General features: G+C 40.9%; 1 protein-coding gene across 10 annotated transcripts in view; it reads left to right on the forward strand.

Moving 5' to 3' along the window:
* Positions 1-20730, forward strand: part of Nhe3 (Na[+]/H[+] hydrogen exchanger 3) — a 49862-nt gene extending 29132 nt beyond the window's left edge. For 2 of the 10 annotated variants that reach the window (XR_013313362.1, XR_013313364.1), the window contains 4 exons: positions 4774-4884; positions 11038-11116; positions 13395-13510; positions 15538-20730. Coding sequence is in view for 4 of the 10 variants with exons in the window: in XM_077658595.1 (XP_077514721.1) it covers positions 4774-5022 (249 nt within the window). In the remaining 6 variants the exon portion in view is untranslated. Of the gene's footprint in view, positions 1-62; positions 2112-4773; positions 5152-11037; positions 11117-13394; positions 13511-15537 lie in introns of those variants that run through there. The other 8 variants (XR_013313361.1, XR_013313363.1, XM_077658597.1 and 5 more) reach the window with 6 other exon arrangements.
* Positions 20731-22700: the final 1970 nt, after the last annotated feature.

Genomic DNA, 22700 nt, shown 5'->3' on the forward strand with positions numbered 1-22700 from the left:
GCTCCACTCGCCGGTGTCGCCCCATTCGCAAGAGTTCTGCCCCCTGCGCCACTCTCTGGCAGATGAACGGGCGCCCTCCCCGGGACACCAGCTCCACTTGTGGCTTTGAGGATGAGGGCATGCGTGGCGATGAGTTGCCGGTCAAGCTCGGCGGGCCCCACTCACCTGACCCTTCCTCCACTGACTCGTCCACATCCATGCGGGCCTCCCGCACGCACCACAGTGACTGCTGACACCCTGCCTGCCTGTCCTGCTCCTGTCCTCCTCCTCTCTCTTGCCTTGCTGCTGCTGTCCTCTGGCACCCTTGAGCAGTCTGCCTGTCTGCCTGGCTGTTTGCCTGCCTGGTGGTTTCTTGCATGTGCCTTGGCCCTTGCCTGCGGTCTCCTAAGTCTAATGCTGCTGCTGCTGCCACCACCTGCGGTGGCTTCTTGTGTCTTGCCATTGGTGACAGTGATTGCCTCATAACTGCACCTTTCTTGCGTGTGCATTAGGCATAGCATGGTGCGAGCACCAAGCGGTTTCATGCTTCTGACAGCGGCGACTGTGCATGAACACGTAAGTTTGCCAAAAGAGTTTGGCAAAAGAAAGACTGAGTGGACTGCACAGTTCTTTTTTCGGGTTAGCTCTGTACAGTTTTTGTGTTCAATTATTGTTCCAGTTCGTAGACTTTTGACAGCCGCATTTTGAGCCGCCATGACGGCATTTTGCCGCCATGGCGGCATTTTGAGCCGCCATGAAAAGAGTAATTGACTTTGCCTCATGTACTACATTTGCTTAATGCTACTACATTTGCTGATTGTTTTCTGGTGTTCACATTTTAGACTTGCCTGCCTAGCAGGTAGGATGTTGCAAGTTTCATATTGTATCATTGTTGTAGCTGTGCAAAGGTATCCCTAACATGATTGCTGCATTGAAAAATCTACTGTGCTGTATGGCATTTCAGAATTGAATTAAGGAAGCTATGTTATCAAAAATTAATTGGCACATGTCTTAAACATAAGCATGACTTCTTTTAATCACTGTTACACTGTTATGTATTTTTTAGATACAACAGTTAAACGTCAGTCCTATTTTGTCAGCATGGGGGGATGAAGTCAGTTTGTTTTTGTGCCGATACTTCTTGCTTGTGCTTAGATGTGCTTTTCAATCTTGTTGTAGCATATTTCTTTGCTTGTAAACTGTTATCTTGCTTGCTGCTTTCACTAAGAGCACTGCTTATTGCCCTGCACTTGTAAACATGCTGCTGCCTTCTTGCCAAGTATGTGTGCATGTGAAGCTGCATAACCATAACAAACTCATGTGCTTATTCTTGTAACTGCTTCTCTAAAGATGTTTAATGTTGGCTGAGGTAAAGCAAAAGTGTTGTTCGAATGCCTTTTGTGTGTTTCTGTCTCTGCATAACCCCTGTGTGTGCAGTCACTGGCGGTTGCAGGTCAAACTAGAAATATCAAAAAAAGATAATCAATGGATGGAATTAGAGATTGGGCACAGTAGTGGGGAGGAATGGCTTTGCAAGAGATTTCTTAGTATCTGCATCTGAGCCATAAAATGACGCAGGTTTCGATAGGTGATGTAGAAATGAAGCTTTCATTCTATTTGCGGCTGCACATAGTCATTGATCATTGTTTCAGCAGAAAAGAGCAACTTGGAAAGATGATTGCCCTTGAAGGTTTGTAACTTTCTGACAGGTTACCTTTGTGTTTGTCACGGAGCTTTATCTCTTTGCTATATGCATGGCAGGTTTTGTCACTTGGAGGCCAAAGATGTACAAGTTTTATTGTCTTGACAGGAAGCAGCTCCATTTCTAGTCAGGAAGCATCTGTATCGGCTGCTGTGATACTCAGCAGCGTTATTTAGCAGTCAGTTATATTATTAAAGCTGGGGCACTGGCATCACGTTTCCTTGTCATTTGGGTGACAGTGAAGCCTTATCTGTTATGCAAATGTGCTTCTGTGTTGCGACACAGTGAATCTTAATTTGTGTACCTTAATAGATAAATGATGTTTGTTGTAATGTTTTGCTTCATTGAAATTAAAATAATATATTTGTTGAATTGTCTTGTGCCATGCCCAGATAAATAAAGGTATGTTGCCTAGTTGCTGCATCATTTGATAATTTGCTGTGCACTTTATTGAAATAGAAAGTAAGGCCTAACTTGGTCACAAGCTGTTCTTGGCTTAAGATGTGACAGTAACTCACAATGTAGAGCTTCTGTCACAATAATTCTGTGCTCTTCTAGCATCTCTATTTATATACGAAGGATATAAATGCCTCGACTGCTGTGAAGGATTCGTCCTCTGAAATGTTAGTGTAACTTGGTGCTGAGGTCAATTAAGGAGTCATTTGTGCGCCTATTTATTTTATTAGCATTCTGCATTGCCTTGTGGAGGATGTAATTATTCTTATTGTTCACTGCACTAGTAAAATTTAGTTGCAAAAATCTGCTAACTGTTTTAACCTTATTTGCCCTTCACGGTATGTGCAGTAGACAGCAAAAATTTACAGGATGTGTGTGCGTGGGAATAAATTTATTGAAGCACTCCCTTGCAACCTACTGACTTGGTATCGGTGCCAGAAGGTGGACCATGCAAGTATGCTCATAATTGCATGTTTTAAGGTGGCTCGCTTATGTGAACTGTACATGAACAGTTAGTTCCTTGATATAGGCATTTACAGCAGCATTAGTGTAGTAAATATGGGTACTTATGGGGAAAATTGGATACCACAGGACCAGTGAAAGAAAATTGAATTTTGACTGGGGCAGGTAGTTTAAAATTGAATAGTGCAGTCTATCCTTGTGTTGCAGCCAGCTGCATGCAGATTTCAATTCGGGCTTCAACTTCTAAGTTTCGAAAAAATGCACCGTTTTAAGGCTCCCAGTTTCATCCCTGTGGGCACACTCTTTATTGAAAGTATGCAGACCATGGCATGCGTCAAGCAGCTGTCGTTGGGTTGCTCTTGTGGTGCTACATGCTCTCTAGAGCGATGAAGTGCTTTTTGCCCGCTGAGTTTCTGTTCTTTGAACCAGCCTTGAGCACAGACAGCAAACATGATCAACGAGTTCTGTGGAATAATTAAGAATGCGCTTCTTACTTTTCAAATTTCTTTTCTTTAAATTGCCCCTTGAGCATGGCAGGTAAGCAACAATGCAAAAGTTTGGAGTACATGACCACAGATGCCTTGGTCAGGTGGCACTGTTTTGCTCAGAGCAGATGTTTCACAGAAGGAATGCAAAGTCAAACTTCCCTTTGTCTCCTATCTGATTCGTACGACAGTTATGCAGAGTGCCTGTGCAGGCTACCATGGCAGCGCATCAATATGGCATTACCGTCGGGGCCTATGGCACCCCTAGGTATGGTAAAGGAGGCAAAGTTTGTGAGCGCCCTCCACTTCATGTGTTCTGGCAATAGGAGACGCATCTGTTGCACTCAGTTTACACAGAAAAAAAGACGTGCCAGAGGTCAGGCTCCTTAGCACTCCTATAAGGCATTATGAGTACCATTGGATTGCATGTCTTACTGTCAGTTCTGGTCATAAATCCTGTGGTCTATGTACTTTCAGCATGTATGACTGTAGGTCAATTACTGGAAGAATTGGTGTGCTGTGCCAGTTTATGTGCCACTGCTGTTTATTTTTCCTGCTAGCCTGTGAAGCAATGTGGCGGTGAGTTTAGCCATGAAACCATTCTTTGCCAGCGTGTTAAGTTGGTTTTACTGCCATGTTTTCTGGTGTGTTGCATGCCTCAGTTTGAACATATTATTGCAGTCTTCATATTGGTTTAGACATTTTTTCAGTCATTAGAAGGTTTGTTGTGTTCAAGAAATGGCTGGGCCTGACTTTCAGTCTTGAAAGACCATATGCTGCCGTTTTTTTTTGTGTGTGCTGAAGCTTTTCAAGGGTCAGCTCATTTCAAAATTTGAGACTAGTACAACACAAGAACCCGACTAAATATGCTCACTCAAATGTTCCTTTCTGTAAGGCCTGTGTGTTATAACTGCAGACATATACAGCAGCCCAATTTTGTTGAAAAAATTTGGAATCCCACTCGTCACTGAGTAAACTGTTAGTTTATTGCCAGAAACTTCAGTCCATGACCAGTGTCATCAATATTTTCTACTAAGTTTAAAAGCGTTGTGCTTTTTTTTTTACTAATCCAGTGTTGAGAATGGCCTTGTTGACTTGATAACTTGCAGGCTAAGAGGATTCTTGTTATGGAAAATTGGGCTGGAGCCAAATTGATAATTGCCCAAAGCGCACTTTCATTTTGCAGGACATGATAAGATATGATGAGCAGGCCACCATGTGCTTCTGTTTTATGTCCCGATTGCTGCCGTGAAAGAGAGTTCTTCAAAGGTTCAGAGGATTGGTTATATGCCCTAAGTGGCTTTATTTGGATTCATTCATTGATTTTGAAGCTAGACAGCCTTACATGTCACGAATCTCAATTGGTTTCTTGTTTTTGAGGGAATTTCAGGCAGGACAAGCTGCTTGGGCAACAAATATTTACACTCTTAGTGCAACATTACAGCACCCTCTTCGTCTCTTCACCTTGCTAGCTTTTCTTCACACATCCAGCATGTGATACACGAGAAATCATGGCAGTATTGCTGAGCTACAACGTCCTCTATCTTTTCCATTGCTTCATCCATCTCTCTTCTTAGCCTTGCTAATAGTTTCGATTTTTTTGCTTTCACTTTTTTTTTGTGGTTGGCAAGTACAGCTAGCTTACGTTGAGGCCCTGTCCTTCCCCTTGTCCCCCCTACTCCTCCTCAGGAGGACACTCGGCCCCGAGATGACGACTCAGACACAGACCTGTGCCTGGACGAGAGTGACTTTCACTTGCCCGAACGCAACAGCGCCTCCTTTCGCGGATCCCTGTCCCGGGTAAACTCTGCTCTTGCTCCCCAGGTGTTTGTCATTGAGAAACAACCTTCACAGCAGCCTGTCCCAGCAGAAGCCCGTGGGGCCGGGCCGCCCGCAGCTCCCTACTTTTTATCTTCCCTCTCGCTTGGGTCTCTGTGATAGCCAGGATTCACTGTGATGTGTGTGTCTTCTTGCCAGCCCGTTTTCCCCTCCCTAGTGCAAGCAAACTTTGTGTCGATCACCGTGTTCACGGGTTGCAGCATGTCTGCAGGCACAGAAATTCCCTGCTGCAGAGAAGGTTTGGCGCTCTGTGGCACAGACCATTATGTGTTCATTTGTGTCTCGTCTCGTCGTTCCCCTCAGCAGAAGCAGCAGCAGCGACTGCACCTGCAGCTAGTGCTGCTGAAACCAAGACTGCTTTGCTGCTGACAAGCAGTTTTAGCTGCAGGGTCTTATTCTTGTTTGAGTCATCCTTGTGTAATTTCGGTGCTGTGATCTTTCAAGTTTCAACTCTTTACTATTTTCTCTTGAGCATTCTCTCTTGTTGCAAGCAGTAATGTTCCCTGCAGTTCACATTTAATTTTTCAATGAATTTTTCAGTGAACAAACATGAATTCAGACATCATAAAGTTCGTTTGATTGTATAAAGGAAAAAGAGTTGGCCTCGTAATTTTTACATTACTTATTAATGCAAAAGTGTGTCCAAATTCCATGTCTGCTGTCCAGATTAGGCCGGCTAACGTCGGTTTAAATGAACCCTGCATTTAGAATCCATTGTTTTGTCCTTGATGAAAAGGCAGGTTTGCGCACTGTGGTTTGCCTGTGCTTTTATGAAGCTGTGATAATTGTCTTTGCCACATGCCTCTTTGGGTTATAAAAGATGTCTTTTCAGGGGTAAAATATGTACATGGATCCAAGCTGTGGAGACCTCTTCGGTTAGCCACTTTAAAGCATTTCTTTCATTCAAGTTATGGAACACATTAGTCAGATGGCCAGAAAAAAAATCAGTCTTTTATTAGACCAAAACTAAATAAGGTATGTCATGTTTAACGCACACACCGAAAACATGTTTGTGATGATGCTGTATTTGCATTTGTCTGTCACTGAAACGACTGGCACAAAATGCAGCAAATAAGAATGGCTTATAACAATACTTTATTGCGCTGCCGTGGTGGCTAAGTGGTTATGCTGCTCAGCTGGTGACTCAAATGACACTGGCTCAATCCTGGCCGTGCCGGTTGCATTTTGATGGCGGTGAAATGCTGGAGATTAATCTATTGTGCAATGCCAGTGCGCGTTGCAGAATCCCAGGTGGTTGAAATTATCTGAAGCTTACTACGGCGTCCCACATAGCCTGAGTCACTTTGGGACGTTAACCCCATAAAACAAAAACCAAGCAATGCTTTATTGCTTTGTTTACAGAGTATAAAACTGAAGAGTGTGCAGCCTGCTGATAGTAGCTTTAAACTACACCATTGTCTGTTTGATTGCAGTAATGTCTTATTTTTTTCATTGTTCTTTTTTGCTATTATTGTATCACTTTTTTTTTAATCGTTTGTACTGGGACTGAGCATGCACAGATTAAATTGGTTTACGAAGTATTGCATTGCTACCAGAGACAGAATTCATTCATCTGAGACGATTGGTTTGTTTAACTTAAATTTCATATACAACTAATGTTTTGTGGTTTGATATGTCTAGTCCATGTTTGGTGACAGCACTCACCTGGGTTATACGAGGTAAAATATGTTGGCACAGACGTAAGGCCAAAATGAATTTTTTTGTGGCATATGGCCTGTCACAAAGGAATAATGCTGCAGAATAATGAATAATGCTGGAAAGATCTCCGCAATTTACACCCTTAGCAATGGATACTGTTACTGTTGCTTCCATTGTGAAAGTCTCCTTCTTTGGTCCAGCATTGGCATTGGTGATGCTGTACTTAACAAGCGTCACTATTTGGACGAGGTGTACTGCATCATTTTCTTAAACAAGGTGAAAAGTGGATGAGGATGAAAGGAGAATGATGCATGCACAAAAGTGTTTTGCACACAAATGTTGCTACTTTGAGGTTGTGCCCATAGTGCATATATGTCATCCTTCTTTTGTTCATGTTCACATTGGTGCTTTGTTCCTGCCTGCACGTACGTTTTTTTTTGCGCAAAGCAAACAAGCACCGCACCAAAGATTGGCATTAAGCAAAGCACACCACGAAACATAAAATTAATGGCACGAATGACCCTGCAGTTTAGTTGGAAAAAACTTTTAAAGCTTTATCGCTGAATGATGCAACATTTTGTTAGGTGGAATACTGTGCCTTCATAGGGTCCTCAATGAACCAGGGGATATCTTTGTGCTCAGTCCTGTCCTGTTCGCTGTGCAATGTGGCACATTGTCAAGGTACTGCCAACACTTCAGGCGCTTTCTTATTTGCAGCAAGTGGGCCTCATGACGCCACCATCGGTTTATGTTCAGTAAGATTCCTGACGTTTCATGTGAAACTGCTTTAGTGCGTGTTGTGTGTGTGATTGGCCATTTTCCAGCTTCTTATTTTGCTCCATTTTGTGCCATCCTATTTCAGCAAGGCCTGGAGTGGTCTAGGTACGCACCAAAGAGTTGGGGCACTGTGATTATTTTCATTTTATTTCTCCATGAATGTTGCTGTTCTTGGTGGAAAGGCACTTATTTGCTATGCCAATATACAGCTTTTTTTTTTTTTTCAATTGGCAAATGGGTTGGGTGAGCTCTTGCATTTCTTTAATGCAACACTGTTATTGAATGCTCAGGCAAAAGTAAAGCTACTGTTCTACTTTTTATTTGTCTTTTATCTCAGATTTATACAGCTTAACGTGCCTGCTAGGTTTCCTTATATTATGGCAGTGCATACTTTTACACTCTTTATTGTTGTGTTCTGATACTAGCAGTCTTTACCTGAGTAATTTGTGCTCTCTCTTCTTTTTTTATGCTCTGGCTTCAGTATTGGCAAAAGGTTTGGCATGCAGCATTGTGTTCTTTGCCTTGATGTGCAGCATATGTACGCACACAGTCAAAAGTTGATGAAACACAATATTAGCAAAAAAAATCTAATATCAGTGCCATCTTTTCATGCAGCCTAGGCCAGATATATGCAGCCTAATTTTAATTGTGGAAATTTTGTAGTGCACAATTTAATCTCAAGTAATGCATTCTGGATGCAAAGAAGTAAAATTTTTTTCACCCGAGTCATGTTTAAGAAACTTATGACGGTGGGTGTACGTGCTGGAGATAGCTGTCAGGCTGTGTGGTAGTAGCTATCAGTAGCTCGTTTTGCCAACGTAGGGAGCAGGTGCCACATAGCGCTAAACAGACACAGACGCGGGGAGACAAACAGGACGGTTTCACTTTGAAACAGCAGGTTCCACTTTCTTACATGACTTCTAGCTCGTATTTTTTTTTTGCTATTGTCTTTACTGTTTCTATATTTTTCCAGCAGCTGAGAGCATGCGTGGAAAGGTAAAGGTGTGTGTGTGTGTGTGTGTGTGTTAGGTTTTGCCAAAGCTTCATTTAAGCTAGTGGCACAGCTGAGCGATATAGACGAGTGAGTTTTAGTGCAAGCACCGAAGGGGTTTCGAGGAATTGAAGGTGGTGAAATCCTGTTTGTGTCAGTACAAAGTATGGCACCGATTGATGCCTCCTTTCAACCTTAGAGCACACTTTCTCACACATTTTTTTCTTTTTTATGCTGAGCTCGGTGACAGTACACTATAGTGTGATTTAAACGAGGACTGGAGTGCCCTCCCCCACCTTTAGCACTGATTGTGGAAAAAGTGCCATGAGGCTTAATCTTCAGCAGGAAATCTACATTGAAAGCATCAAGAACTAATAGTGAAACTCAAAGTTAAGAACTGTTGGTTGTATGTTAAGTGTTCTCTTTCATATCATACATCACTGTACTTCTGGCAGCTATTTATGTACCACCTTGCATGTGGTGTAAGGCATCTTTTACATTTTGTATGTTGCTGTCATTCTGCACCGGTATACACTTTTTTAAGCAAATGAAGGAAGTATTCATTGATGGGGTAGCATATTTGGTCATATTGCTGTTGACAAGTTTGTATGTCTCAAGTGCCGTTAGCAAATTTGCCAATGTGTTTCTGTGAGTAGTGCTATCTTTTTGTCAGCTTTGCCAACTTCATGTGCTTGTGTCATGTTAGTGGCTCTTTATCTTGGCAAACAGCTTGCGCCACTAAAAATAGTTGGCCTGCATCTGGTACAAGGCACCTTGTACACGTACACCTTGAGGTGGCCCTTTGTTATTTGTGGAATATGTGACTGCAAGACTGGTTTGAGCTAGCTGGTTATTCTTCACAGTTTAGTTTTCCTGCCTTTGTTTTTCTGCGTGTTTTTTTTTCTGTAAGGGTATAGGCTATGGAAGCATGCCTTAAGAGCAGTAGACTGATTTCTTTGTGACAAATTATTAATTGTCCCTATGTTTAGTAGTATTGTGATGGCTATCCTCATTAACATAAATTTCTTTCCTTTATTCATGATTCTTCACAAAAGACACAAAAAGAAAAGCTTGCTCCTGCTTACTTGTGACACATTGTTTATAAGCAGGTTGTTACATTGGTGCTTTTCTGTATTTACTCGAGTGCTTTGTATTCTAGTCAGCGCTTGTTTTTTTTTTTGCATATAACTGCACACTGTGGTGAATAATATTTCTGACTGTAAAGGCACTGCAAGGATTCCGTGCCTTACTGTGTGTAGCATGCACCTGAGTGATTTAGTTTTTTTGCAACTGCACTGCTCTTTAAGGGGGGACACAGCTTGCAGCAAAAAAATTTGCTTTTCATGATGTATTTTCATGAAATTTTTTAGCATATTAGAAATAATTCTATATCCACTGTCATAAAATTTCAATGTTATACATAACTCCAGAAAATTGTTTTCAAATATATATTTTTCCTCTTAACCTTGTGAAAAGGCTGCAGACTTAAGAAAATGTGACAGAAGGCTGGTTCAACATCGCATTCCTACTAGCGTGTAGCGTGCTACAGGTCGAGGCTTTCTGAAATTTTTTTTTTTTTCACAAAGCATAATTTTTTGGTTTTGAATGTATGGGATGCACTGTACATCATTGACATATCTAGAAAAAAAAGAAGTTTTCATACTAGGAATTTATAATTCACGAAATTGAAAAACAGATTGTCTAGATTTGCACTATGGCCTTAGGAGTGCAACAAAACTAACTGGGTCAAAATAGATCAAACAGTTGTGAAGAAACCTGCACCACAAAGTGAGTATCTAGGTAGAAAATAATAAAGAGAAAATAATAATGAGAAAAAAGTGCCTATTGTTCAAGTGTTTCCCCGCAATCACAGTTGCCGCGACTCACAAAACAATATTTTAGGGTACCTCCCAGTTGATTTCCGCAATGAAACTTGGGTACAGCATAAAAACGAGGCATACAGGTGGGTACATAAATTATGACAAAATAATTCTTTTTGGCCATTTTTGGGTTTTCAAAGCCGCGTCCCCCCTTAACTGGCCTGGCTCTCCGTTTGGCCATGAAGGCTTGTTACCAAAGCTTTGAGGTTTGCCTAAAATGTAATGCTGAGGTTGTTAAATAATTTTGCAAACATACGGAAGATTTTTTTTGAATGGGGTATGTTTGATGTTCTGAGAAGTGCATTTAATCATTACTGGAGAGTACAGCTTGTAATTTGATGTGAGCCATTGCGGTGCACTTGTTAAACTGGATTCGTGGCATTTGCTGTGGTCATGCAGTTGGAAGTTTATTTTTTACTTCTCTGTTTTGGACATGTTCATTAAGGAACATTGCTCCCATGCTGGCAGGAAGTTCTGGCCTGCTGTTTGCTATGAAGGATGTGAATACTGCTTCAGTGTAACATAGCTTGTGTTTTGATTCTTGGAAACGCACATGTAGCCATAAATTCTTTTGGACTTGGGGGAATTTCACTGTAATCACTTTTAGGCTTTAGGGAATTTTACTGTTTTCAGTCTGTACGGTTGTGTTACCTCAGCAAAATTTGCATTCAGATTCTCATCATTTATTATGTCAATTGTTACATGTATACCTGCTATACAAAGATGAATTGGTGTTCTGTAAGCACCTCATGTTCACTGTGCAAGGAACTTTGTGCCTAATTTTTTTTTTTTGCATATTCTTTCTAGGTTGACCTACAACCATGTTTAGTTCCTGAAAAATAACAACATTCACACTACCGTTAGCAGGACAGTGCCATTGCATACGGTGTGTGTTCGTAATAAATTTCCTTTCAGGTGATGATGCTGTGTGTGGTTCAATTTCTCTGTTTCTTGTGAACTGTCCATGTTTCAGCCTCAATACGGGACTGAGACTTGACAGGCTATAATTTTATAATAAATACTCTTCTTCTGGGCTTCAGCATCTAATGAACATGGAGAAAGAAAAAAATGCTCAGTTTCCAATGTCAACATCGGCCTGTAGGGCAAAAACAATTTGCTTTGGCGATAACCGGGATTATTGGCTGCTGTGAAGGTTCAGTGCTTTCCTGCAATTTTTGCATGCGTCCATTTGCCAGTAATAGTCTTTTTTTCATGTTTTTTTTTTATGGGTTTTCTTGCCTGATTTTGGCTATAAACTCGGGCTTACTGAACTTCAGTTTTGATTGTGACATGTCTTTTGATGTTATTGTCAGGTGCAGTTCAAGAACGAAGCAGCAAATGAAATTGAAAGGAGGCCCTCCAGCTAATGCCATCGTCTTGTCATGACATTGCTGTCAGCTGCCTTGCACCTGCTTGCATGGTGTCGCAGGTGGCTCGCAGGTGCTAGTTAGGCACTTGATCGCAACATCATGACGGTAGGCATATGCTATTGGTTGAAGGGCCTTGTTTGAGAGGAATTTGCTGCTTTGTTCTTGAGTTGCACCTGTCTATAGCATCTGCATTAATACCTAGGACTTGGCTCAAAAGAATAGAAGAAAAAGTGCACTTTTTTTTTTATTATGGAAAACATTTTTTTTTTCTTTGCGAGTTGGCTATGTTGTCATTTAAAGTGGACTGTAAACCACATCTAGTTGCAATGCTCAAGTAGGTCTCTGGCGTTGAAAGTTTGAACTATTGGGACTGGTGAGGAACTGACTTTTCTTTTGGACAAAGGATACTGCTGAAAAGGCGTTCACCTGTGCTTAGTGAGGGGTCACTGCTATGTGCCTTTCTTATTTGGACTGTGGGATCAGTCAGGCCGTGAGAAAATTTGGATGGTTCCCATTGCTTGTTAGCCTTTTATTCTAGATGCACAAAAATGAAGTAGCCTAATTCAATACATTTAGCATACTGTTCCTTTTTCTTCTGAAAGCCAGCCTGTTGCACGGTAGGTGTCCTACTCATGCTGAGGTGCTTACCCATGCAATATTGAGAGTGCATTTTATTAAATGCTTTGTTTTCAGTTCTTATTCAGTGCTATGAGGAGTGTTTTATTTGCACTTTAAGGGCTCATTTCTTCACAGTCAGTGTTGTCATGTGAGTAAGCTGGCAGTTCATGTACACACCTTTTAGTGTCAGAAGCATGGCATGTGGCAAGAAACATGCATTTTATTTTCCTCTTTGCTGAAGATTTAGTCATGAATGCATCACTGGTAGCTAGAACATGCACATTGTTTCTTCTTTTTCTTGGCATGTATTTCATTTTCTATAAATGCATAGAAAGAGGGTCTGCTTGGAGTGGAGGTCTTGAACTCGATATAGATGACGAGTGAGAACTGAAGGTGGAAATTTTTGTTTGAAAGATATATTGCTATGCAGAGCTTTGCTTTAGGATTAGGTTGAGATAATAAAAAATTACATTCTTGAGCCTCAAAAACTTCTTTATTGTATACTTCATACATATGTTGCTTTCCTCAAGTTGCTAAGGCGTGTTTAACATGGCAGATTGAAAAAGGCGTGTAAAATTTCTACAGTTAGGTTTCCCTTTCCAAGAGAGCCTGGGCCTTGTGTAATGTATTGCAAGCCCCATTTATTGTGGGGCTTTGTGCAAGGTGCAGGCATTTATGTTTTGATAACTTTTCATCAAGCCTTTCTTGTTCAGTGGTATAATTTTTTTTTTTAATGGAGAAAGATTTTATTTGCTTTATCTCTTCTACATGAGAAATGGGAAAAGAAAAGCATCTGCTTATGTTGTTTTGTCAACATTTTTGCAGGCTTTGTTAAACTGCCAATTGCAGTGGTCAAGTTTATGAGCTAACAGAAAAGCATATTGGAATGACTCAAAAAAGTTAATTTTTTTTACTGCCGCAAAGCTCGTAGGCTCTAGTGCAGGCACGTTAATGTCCACTGTACGTGCTTCCATGTGTTCAGCATTGCATGCATGTCTTCCTTGTACTTGTGTTGACCAAGCCTTGTGTCTAATTGTGGCCAGGTGAACCTCCCATAAGGTGTATTTTGCTAGCATCGTCCTTGTAGCGTCATTTATCAAAGTTGGGTCGTGGATGTGAAACGTGTCTGACCGTGCATGGGTGTATGTTTTTGTTTCCTCCTTTTCTTTCTTAAAGGGAAGTGCACATTTCAATATTGCGGGAGATTCTGGACAGCCACAGGCTAATTTTATGTGATGCAAGAGAGCCTGAAAGCAAAAGCCAATGTAGGGCAGTGGACGTTTCAAAGCATGGTTTGTGTGACATTTATGTTTTCTTTTGCTTACTGCTTTGCACTTGTAGTGTAGGTGGCTGTGGGTTGCACCTTCGTTATGCATACGTAGCTTAGCTTTAAGTGACCTGCTTAGTTGCACTGCTGGAGTTGTAGTGGCCAAACATGTTTTCCTTTAGTTTGTGATTGCTGTCTGTCTTTGCTGAGAACAGCCATGCACTAGTGTGGGAGTGTATCTTGTTGCCAGCTTTGAAAGACTTTCGGGACAGTTTTCGTGACGAGAGCGTATATTGCATCTTTTATTATGCTTGGACTCACTGCACAAGAGTGTGCTTGCATTAGTGAGTTTGTGATAACAGGGGCCTGACATTAAATTTACAGATTTTTTCCAGTGGCCTCCGATGTTCAGTGTAGCTACGGTTTGTCGCTGTGCAGCAGTTATCCTGTTATGGTTCAAGCATTTCATGTGAAATTTGGGCAAGAAGAGCGTTTCTTCTACGTGGGAGAATAATTTTAAAGCTAGCTCCCATTTTCATGCACTAAAGGTCACTTCAGTAACTAAAATTAACTGAAATGGCAGCATGATAGATATTGTATGGGTGCCCTAAGGAATCGAAGACTAATTTGTCAAGGGTTTGTCTTCACTGCATAGCTTTGTTCCTGCAACCAAATGAAAGTATATCTGAAATGTTTTTACATCCCAGTCTTGTGCACTTTTGAGCCACCACTGGTGGCGTGACAATAATAGCTTATGAGTTCTATCCTGACGGCGACGTTTGCATTTCGATGGAGGCGAAATTCTAGAGGCCCGTGTACTGTGCGATGTCAGTGCGCGTTAAAGAACCCCAGGTGGTCGAAATTTCCAGAGCCCTTCACTACAGCATCTCTCATAGCCTGAGTCACTTTAGGACGTTACACCCCATAACCCAATAATAACATATGAGGGTAGCAGCTGTTAAATTCGCTGGCTTAGAGGTAATCGTACAGACTAGCAAATTTTCTGTACCAAGGTATGAGCTACCTTCTGTATCCAACCATCGTCTTCTTACTTGCATTTACCATTTCCTCAACAGTATTTCTAAAGGGCTTGGAAAAGTTAAATTGCCAGGAGTCATTTGCTACTAAGAATTTCACATTACATTCTTTGCTAATTGTGGCCAATCTTGGAAATATTTGTAGATATACTAATTCTGACAGTTTCTTTTTACTGGAATGAACTTCTGAATTTCTTTCTTTTTTGCTTTTTTCTTTGGAATGGTGCACAGAACAATAGTTAATATAATAAATTAGTTAATTACTCATCAACATCCAACAAGTGCTGCCATATGGCTACAAAGGAAAGCTATAGAGCTTCCACAGAAACTTCGTAGTTGAAGGAAAATTCATCCTTCTAGTAGACCTGAGTCACGTCGTTGAATTCACCTACGTCATTTGAATAATATTATAATTGACTTTTTTTCTTATGCTGCTTTGGTTTCAATAGCCAATGATGGTTGTGACTAAAAGACGCTTGGAGTTCGTGTAAGTCATGCAAAAGCTGAGTTATAATTGCTGCTTGTTGGTTGTTTATGACTTGAACACTTGGGCAGGCATGCATAGAGTTGGTGTGAACTAGAACAAAGAAAGCAATGACCATACTACAGTTATCGTATGCCTCACTTGACCTCAAATTGCCCGTTACGTCGCAGCCATCATTTGGCTGTTGAAACTGAAACTGAAATGGCAGGAGAGAAAAAATTCATTATGAAATATTTACTGCTTGTTGGCTCAATCCATATCGTTGTCTCTGTTTTTGGGCTGCGCGTAATTACAAAGAACACACAAATAAAATTTATTATCTCTACTTCTTTAATACTGCGTTTGTTAGGGAGCTTGTCATGCCAAGATCAATGCTGATACCTCTGTATATGCTTTCAAAGGCAGAAGCAAGGGCACTTTGCAGTGCACAGGTTGTGTGTTCAGACACATGTTGCTGTTCACTTTATGTGACAAATGGACAAGCCTCTGTCTTTTGAGCCAGCGTTGATTTGCTTTTTCTTTTTTATTTAGTGTGACTCTGTTGAAGAAGGGGACCTTGGCCTTGGGAGCAGCCTGACAGCACTAACAGCAACTCGAGTGCGGCTTGTGGGAATGCAGGGAGATGCGGTTTGAATGCTGTGTTTTTCGAGGGGAAACAAGAAGCACTGTATACATAGCAGGAAGGAAGCTTCGTCGGAATGACAGTTCCTGTTAAAAGTGCATACCATCGTTACAGCCTGGTGGAATAGTGGCTGCAGCCAGCTTTAACGGTGTACTGTGAATCATCGGCTGCTGCAGTTCTCTGTGCAAAGGAAGCTGTTTTAGCTTTGTGGTACTGCACTTCGCTGTACTCCTTAAGGAGGAGTCTGTTTCGCTTAGCCGAACTCCGGTCTCTCGGTTGCTGGAAGCACACAATACTAGTACTGGTGCGAAACTAATTTTTTTATCTATGAGGTTCAGGCAAAAGGCACATTATTTGCTCTCACCTCCTGTGTTGTACAAGTTAAAAACGTACAAGAGTCATCGCATGTTGCTCTTTGTCACAAATGGTTGAACCAATGGAAACACTGTTGAAGAAGATGGCTGACGACTTAAGCCTCATTTTTATGCCGTATGATTGAGATGTTTTTGTGTTTTATATTGGGACTTGTTTAGTGTCAATGCTCGTGGTAATGGTATTGTGATAGCTATCCGTGGTGCTCATCTCTGGCAGTGCCATAATGGTGTCCAGCTTTTTCATTTTGAACATTGGCATTGTCATCCATTCTGAGGGCAGATATTTTTATAGGTCAACAAAAAGCAGGTGCACATATCATGAAAACAGTCCGATGAAAAATAAAATAAAATTTGGACATGGGTTTGATTTTCATTTCTTGCATGGTGAGCAGAAATGAAAGATGTTTTTTGTATGTGCGTGTGCCTCATGGGTATGCCCAATTATTAAATATGTGGGTACCTCTGTACTTTCTACAGCTTGTATCTGCCTCTGAAATACAATCAAGACTGCAATGGAAATGTAATGCTGGCTGCTAGTAATGTTTGTTGTAGCGCAGCAAGTGACACGCAATGGTTTTGCGATATGTTTTTCATGCGTGGCCAGGCATAATAATCTGTGCAGAACACAAAAAGCCGTTGCTGTAAGCTACATTCGCACTCTAACGTAGATACATATTTTGGTACTGTATTAATTTCTGGAAAAAAATGACTCGTTTGAATGATTGCTAATCTCAGTCTCTGGATTGTAGTTGATGGCAGTATCTAAGACAGCGACAAACCGTTTTCTATTGCACCCAAATGGTCACTTTGGTGAGTGCTTTCAGCTTGGTTGATGCCATCTCTCTGTGGTTGTGTGTGAAACATTTCATGTCTGCATTCTCTGCAATTGCACTAGCAAGCTTTCTCAAACATCTGTGTAGGTAACAAGGATGGAACTGACTTTCAATCTGTGCCACTTGCACTGTGAGTTGAACTTTGCTAACAAATGTTGTATGCTAGTAGCCTCTGTATCATGGTTTCAGGTAGTTATGTTGAAACTTGGGTGAATTATTGTGCTTTTTTTTTAGGCTAACACTAAGGCAATAGCGGAATGATAACCTTTTTGGAAAGATTGTGTTGTTGGAAGGGCAAATACAAGGGTGGTGAGCTTAAAGCTGCAATTGTAAGATGTTGCCAACAAAGCAGCTTCAGTCTTTGAGGCCATCACAAGCTTGGTGCGCATGTAAAGCAATTGATGCCATGTCGCTACTCTACATATGGTCATTGTCAAAAGTTTGGAGCCCACTGCTACCACGGCTAGAGTGGGAGTGCTGCCAAGTGGCGTTGCTGACCGTTGCCAAGGTTGCGGCAGGCAAGGAGGCATGTTCCTTTCACTCTCATGCCCTTGCTGACATTGAGGTCTTGCAAGAGCGAGGGGGATATCCCTCCTCACCAGGCACACTCTGTACTGGAGTGTGCCATTCGTAACAGCACAACTGTTTGGCAGTGCTCCTGCTCCGGCCACGGTCACATTGGACTCTAAAATGTTGACCAAGACGCGATGTTTAGGCTAAAGATGTGCACATAAATTTCTTAGTGGTTTGGCTTAACCACCGCAATTCAGTGTTTGGGATTAAATGTTGAGCTTCTCAGAATGGGAGAAGGTGGGGCGGCTCTTCTATGTTTAGGATGTAAGGAGTGGAATCTGTCATAACCACGGCTTGGTGCAGGGTATCAAAACAGATAATTGCCCATCTTCTGCAGCCCCATTTTGTGCACATTTGGAAGCCAAGCACTGTTTTCTACATGCTGTTCATCTCTTGCGCTGACCTGCCATGTGTATAAATGGGACTTGTGCCACTAAGGCAACGTCACATCTGCTAAGCTTGCATGCACATCTTGGGCACAAAGTATTAGACTGCACGCACCTGCAGTGTCTTGTATTCATAGTTGTGTTTTTGCAAACATGCACTGGTGGGCTGCTTTTCCGTTTAACATGTGTATGTAATTAGTGTCTGATAAGGTAGACTTCTGCTTCAGTGGGTGCCTCTCTCTCTATCTATATATATGTGTATTATTTATTTTTTTTTTTTTTGCTGGCATTATTTTAAACTTCTGCAGTGAAGCCAGCTATTAATTTCCACAGAGAAATTTAGGTTTGTATGTGCAGCTCATCTAACCTATTCTGCTCTTTCAAGTGTCGCATGTGACTATAATCTCACTAATTTGACTGAAACAACTTTCACAGCAAGATATATTGGATTGGTAGTTTTATTCTCTTTTTCTTACATTCCTATTCATTCAGTCATTGGAATATAGGTTTTATTTTTATAAATTGTTCTGGCATCTTAACGGAATATGATTTTGGTGCTTTAGAAGCACCCCAGAAAGGACCTATAGACCGTTACATCGAGTGAGGGAAATATCGAAATGCCTCGCCTCTCGGCTGTCGCTTCCACCATGCTAGCACTCCAGTTCCACTGCTGCTTCCACCGTGCTAGCACAAGGTATGCACAACAGTCCAGCAAGCAATATGGTGACACCAGGGTCTCCTTATTGCATTGATCTATAATATATCGGTCGTTTTTTTTTCTTCTTTCTCATCTAGCCTTGACTTTGCTTTCCAGAGTTCTTAAGACTCTTTTGATTATGCTTAACTTTCACGGTGTTGCAGTTATTATGAGCACAGCAAAAAGTAGAAATGTTATAAAGTGTTTTAACTGTGATTTTCCCACAATTCCTTGCAGCATTACTACTGAAAGTTCAAATGCTGCATATTCTGCATTCCACATTGTTACTTGCAGTACTTGTCTGCATACATCTTTCTGATTCACGCTGTCCTAAAAAATCTGGAACCATAATAGTGCTTTGTGCTGCTTTTAGGTACACTAAATGTTATGTATGATTTCATATTCTTAGAGAGCTCACGTGTGGGTTTTGGATTGTTTGAAGGCATTTGTGTCAACGTGTGATGTGTGGTGACACCATTGATATGCAATTTCTATCTTAGTTTAGCCAATTTTGTCCATCTTACAATAGATTTGACATTGCAAGAGATTTAAAATTGAATTAGGAACTATTTCTTGCATTGATATTTTATGATTTCAACATGGGACAAACACTTTCGTAAATGCTTGTTGCTGTTGTAAATTGAATTTCTGTCTGTGACTTTTGCCTCACATGTCTAATGTGCATATATGTATTGTGTATTGCTGATAATGCTTCTGAGAAGTTGGGAATAGTTAACAGCTTTACCTTACATATCTTGCCTCAGTCAAACTAATCATGCTCTTTCTATCAGCATTTTCTTGCATGTTTAATGCCACATCTGGATGCTCGTCGGGAAAAGCGAGCTTGAAGGCATGCTTTTCATTGACTGAAAACAAGCTTCTTACGCTGGTATAAGCACAGGAAAAGCTTTCGTAATATTGCAAATGTAGTAGGGTGCATATATGGTATGTTTATTCTGTACTTTTGAGCATGAAACATTATATAGCTAGTTCCAGTATTCTTACTCTTTTGTGAAAGTTTCAGTGCTTTGTCACATTCTCTATTTGACTGGTGGACAGTTCACTGAAGTGGTTACAGTTATTGAATTGCCTGTCTTGGGCAACAGCGTTGGTGGTTGTCTGGACAATTTCAAGAGTGCTTTCCATATTTCTTTGTAGTTTTTGCTATTTGCATTGTGGCTCTTTTACAGTCCATTCTTAATTCTGCACTAAACATGATTGGCTGATCGGTTCATGTACTCAAAGGGACAGCGAGGGCTATACGTGGACGGCATGCTTTAGTATTCTGAGTAGGAGTTGCAATGATGCTAGTTGTGGAAGAGCTTGTGTTCAGGTTGTTTTGTATTTTTTTTTTAAGCAAAGAGGCCAAGTTTTCTGTGTGCCATTGTTTCATGCACACACATGTTAGTAGGCGTGTGTAGCGCCTGGGCATTCATTCCTGTGCTGTTGGCAGTTTAAAGTGTGATTTTGTCTGGTTTCAGGAACTTTGAGCCTTGTTGGCTTTGGAGAGTCGCAAACAGCTTGTTACATGTCTAGTCATCAATATAGCATATTAATTTTTTTTTTGTTTTTCTTCAGTATATCATGTAGCTACCAGTGTATGTATATATTCAGTCATTTTTTTTCTCATGTGGACTTTGCTCTGCATGAAGATTTCTCTCATTTTTCTGCAGGTATGCCTTAGCATGTTTATTTTTGTGTTTCGTGTGTCAAATTATAGTCAGAGATGTGCAATTGCATAAATGCGAAATACTATTGCTCAAGTCCATCTTGTAGATTTTAGAGCAGAAGCATAAGGGCATGGCACACTCATGTTCATACCATGATTGTAGCTGGCATGACTCTCTGGAAGGCAGCATTACAGCAGACTTCGTGAAATCAGAGCCGACCGTATCACGTTTCTTGTAACAGTTGCTTAAAATGCCCCTCCTGATATTGTAATCCAAGCGTGGTCTTAATCATTTAGCTTGCCAGCCGGTGTGCCGAATAAGTAAATAATCTTTCTCGTGTGAAACAGACAAACAGACATTCATTGTCGCTTCTGTGAAATGCATTGTACATATTTTCTTGAGTTTTAGCTATCCCATTGACTCGAGGATTGGTCAAGCATTCCTCACTAAACGCAACACTAAGAGGTGCATCAATTTTTTCTTTTTGCTTTATTTTTAGTTGCTTATAGCATGCACTGTGTGTGACTTTCATACAGGTGAAATGAAATAAAGTATTTCTCTTCGTGACAGATGGTTGTCTTTCTGTCCAGTTTGATTTCTTGAATGTTTAATGGTGCTTTCTATATCAACCCTTTGTTGGATAACATAATTGTGGTAACGACATGGAGTCCTGATATTTTATCTACTTCTTTGTTCTAATCTGCACTGTCATTGTTTCTTTAAATTAACTGACAAACTTCTATAGAAGTGACTGGTAAAGCTCTTCTTTCACATTGTAATGGAAACTGTGACACAAGAAAATAAAATGGGTTATTGGGGACTATTTGTCAGAGAGGTTAGATTTTGCTTAGAATGTTTTGTGCAGTGTGATTAGCACATTATTTGACAAAATTCCTGTTGTAAATGTATCTGGAAAATTTCAGTGGGCTTTCCACTACAACCTTGTTGATGTTTCTGAAACTATAGCTCTGTTCATCAATAACAGTTCAAATAATACTGATTGGCTCTAGGCAAGGCCTTCTATGTAAAGTTTTCTCTCATTTTAGCACATGTTTAATACAGCTTAAGCCTCTTGTGTCACTACATTCTTACGTTGTGGTCACTACTGCAGCATATCTTCACAAATAGCGAGTTGCACATGTAACTATTTTTATAAAAGGTGAATCAGAACCAGCTTCGAAATTGTAGGTCAATACCTGTCTGTCAGTCAGAACCAGCTCGGACATAATAGTTAAATATCTGTCTTGGCCATGCTTGCCAAAACTTCTAGAAAAGTTATACTTTGAAATTTTTTTAAATTTGAGGAATTGCACCGAATCGTAATGTCTAATATGGCTTTTGCTGGCACATGGCTTCTGCACATGCGTATTACACCAAAGAGGATACGCTGAAAGGGCTTGGAACAAAGCAGGGTTATCATTAATATATTTGTTGAATTTTGAAGGACGTTCGATTATTAAAGCATGAATTACCTCTTCATAAGCTTAACCACGGTGGCTTCCATGGCCGCACAGCATTGCTTATGGAGTCGTAGCTGGATCGAGCATTGCAAACAGGGAGTAACGATAAACGGCTTCATATATGCCATGTGTATGCTGTGGCATTTTGCAAGGGAGCAGAATATAGGTCTGTTTCAACAGTTCCTGTGACTCCCCTCACCAAATTAATTAGTTGCGGCGGCGGCCCTAGTACATCGCTTGCTAATACGAGGAGATATGGGTGATTCGATAGATGCAGTAAGCAAAGCGCTCAAACAGGCAAAGAATGGCCAGTAACGTATTGGCGATTAATTCTGCACAGGCTTAACAAGCAAATTTGTCTAAGCAAGAGTGCCTTATTTGCATGTGTATAAAGTGATTTTTTCAACAGTTCATCGGTTTCAGAACACATCTCGCGTTGTATTCGGGACCAAAGGGTGGATATGACGCGTTTATTTGTCTGCTCCTGAATGTAGCTGCAGCAACATTTACCACCAGACTCGCAAGCTTATAGGAGAAGCCAACTTGGACGTCATTAGAAAATCGGATTTTGAGGAAATGAAAAGCTCAGTAATTGTCTCAATTCTCGGTAGACACTTCAACCGCGTCGTGATGGTAGGGAAGTGGGGAATGAGAGGAAAAAGGTCGTTCGTCTATATATACTCCTTGCTTGCCGACCTCAGTGTATAGCGCCAGTTTTACCAACAACATTCGTACCAAAATTGTGACGCAACCGTTTGTCGTGCAACGTTCCTGGTGATGTCATACGATTTCTCTTTGCTTATAGCTTACATGTGGTAGTCAAGTTCGAGGCTAGCTTGCGACAGGGATTCGAACCAACGACATATAGACTGTCTTCAAGTCCACTGAAACTTACTGCATCATTTCCTTTCATCAAAAACCATTTTTCTTATCAAAATTGTGATGCAACCGTTAGTAATACAGCGTTTCATTCCCGCACGTAAGCAGCCCTAAGTGTCTTTGCTGATTTTTTTTTAATGCAATAGCATTTAGGTTGTCGTCTTCCAATTACACCGTGTTTGTCCCTAACGAAATTTCCT

This window comes from Amblyomma americanum, chromosome 3 (genome assembly GCF_052857255.1).
Source record: "Amblyomma americanum isolate KBUSLIRL-KWMA chromosome 3, ASM5285725v1, whole genome shotgun sequence".
Classification (NCBI taxonomy): Eukaryota; Metazoa; Arthropoda; class Arachnida; order Ixodida; family Ixodidae; genus Amblyomma; species Amblyomma americanum.